This window comes from Chrysochloris asiatica, unplaced genomic scaffold (assembly GCF_000296735.1).
Source record: "Chrysochloris asiatica unplaced genomic scaffold, ChrAsi1.0 scaffold00004, whole genome shotgun sequence".
NCBI lineage: Eukaryota > Metazoa > Chordata > Mammalia > Afrosoricida > Chrysochloridae > Chrysochloris > Chrysochloris asiatica.
This window is the reverse complement of record NW_006408522.1, coordinates 36,113,883-36,115,970: the sequence shown is the minus strand read 5'-3', so window position 1 is coordinate 36,115,970 and position 2,088 is coordinate 36,113,883. Positions and strand designations below refer to the sequence as shown.

Genomic DNA, 2,088 nt, shown 5'->3' with positions numbered 1-2,088 from the left:
ACAATGAATGCAACACCATTCCTCTTCAATTTGTCATTTCCGGTATAGTAAACCATGTGGTCATCAGATTCAAAATGGCCAATACCAGTCCATTTCATCTCACTATTGCCTAAGCTATCGATGTTAATGCATTCCATTTCATTTTTGACAACTTGTAATTATCCCAGATTCATACTTTGTACATTCCATGTTCCAATTTTCAATGGATGTTTACAACTGTTTCTTTTCATTTTGAGTTGTGCCCCATCAGCAAATGAAGGTCCTGCAGGCTTTTCTCCCATGGGCTTTACTCTGTTCACGTCATCATGGTCAACTGTACTTTGAGGAGGCAGCTCTTCCCCAGTTGCATTTTGAGTGCCTTCCAACTTGAGGGGCTCACTTTCTGGCACTATATCTGACAGTGTTTCTCTGCTGTTCATAAGGTTTTCAGTTACTAAATATTCGGAAGTAGTTCACTACTCCTTCTTCCTAGTCTGTCTTCATCTGGAAGCTCATCTGAAACCTGTCCACCGTGGGTGACCCTGCTGGTTTTTAAAATACCGGTGGCATAGCTTTCAGAATCACAGCAACTCAGAAGCCACCACAGTACGACAAACTGACAGATGAGTGGTGGGGTTTGGGGACTACTTATTAAGCCAGTTGCTGGTCTGAGACCATCCGGCCCCACTGTAGTATGTATGTGTGTCCTCTAACCCAGCTTCAATTCCCATGTAAGTTGACCTGAGATAGCCACACTGTGTTTAAATGGACTAGGTCTGTCAGGTGGTAGTTGGGGTATCAGTGAAGGGAAGCCCATTGCTTAGATGCCTTTTTCAATAGTCTGCTAAAGCAAAAGTTCATGGACCCTCAGGACTTCCTAAATGTGTGCTAATTTCTCTGATTCTTTCCTCAGAAAGTCAGACTCTTTGTTCTGCCTTGTTCGCAACACTAAATAGTTTGGGTTTCTTTTTTTTTTTTTCTTCTCTAGGCAGATGAAAGCTGCAGACACTGCCATCAGGAAGAACGTCAGAAAGAGGTTAGCAAACATCAGGGTATATGAAACTTGGCCACTATTATAAGGTACTCAGAGCAACCCTATATATGGTTTCTGAGGCTATAAATCTACAGCGTCAGAAAGCTCATATTTATCCCATGGAGCGATTGGTGGGTTTGAATTTCCAACCTGAAATTAGCAGTCCAGTGCTGATCCTACAACGTTACCGGAGTTTCTGCTGTTGTAGGGTAGTGGCTCTCATGCCATAATGGGATTGTACAGTAGAACCACTCATAGAAACCTGGATGGGATTTTCAGAGGTGAGACAGCATGTTTGAGAATAAGAATCAGCTATCTTGAGTGCAAGACAAGAGCTTATTGGTCTTCCTACAAGTCTCTCAATACCACTAAGATAGAGCAAGCAGAAAAAAGGATACAAAAATCTGAAGAAGGTCTAAGATTCATGTTGGACTATATGAAGAGGAATAACTTAAGAATTATCAGCATTCTGGAACAGAAAGAATCACACAAATCCACAGAGGAAATAGTTGAAGAACTGCTGGAAGAAAATTTCTCTAACATCATGAAAAATGAAAAGATAAACATTCAAGAAGCTCAACGAACACCAGGAAGGATAGAACCCAAAAGAAAATTATTGAGACATATCATAGTCAAGCTCTCCAAAATTAAAGCTAAGGAGACAATCCTGAAAGCAGCTAGGGAAAAGAGAAGTATAACATACAAAGTCAAGCAAGTCAGATTAAGCTCAGATCTCTAAGCATAAACCATGCAGGCAACAAGGCAATGGGGAGACATATATAAAACCCTGAAAAATACTGCAAACCAAGAATCCATTATACAGCAAAACCATCGATCAAATACGATGGTATAATCAAAACATTCCAGGACAAACAGAAGCTAAGGGATTCTGTTAAAGCCAACCGTGCGCTACAAAACATCATAAAGGGAGTTCTGTGGACTGAGAACCAACAAGAACAGACAACAACCAGAGATTGATATACGTAGTAGAACCTCCCAGAACTAAATCGACAGAAGGAAAAGTCGAGAACAGAACAAAACTATAAGAACAAACTCAGAGAATCTGGGAGGTCAGT

At 40.8% G+C, this 2,088-nt stretch overlaps 1 protein-coding gene across 1 annotated transcript in view; it reads left to right on the top strand.

Annotated features, from left to right (window-relative positions):
* Nucleotides 1-2,088, top strand: part of KNSTRN (kinetochore-localized astrin/SPAG5 binding protein) — a 20,726-nt gene that overhangs the window by 8,617 nt on the left and 10,021 nt on the right. The window contains exon 4 of the mRNA XM_006831770.1: nucleotides 968-1,015. Within this exon, the coding sequence (XP_006831833.1) occupies nucleotides 968-1,015 (48 nt within the window). The remainder of the gene's footprint in view (nucleotides 1-967; nucleotides 1,016-2,088) is intronic.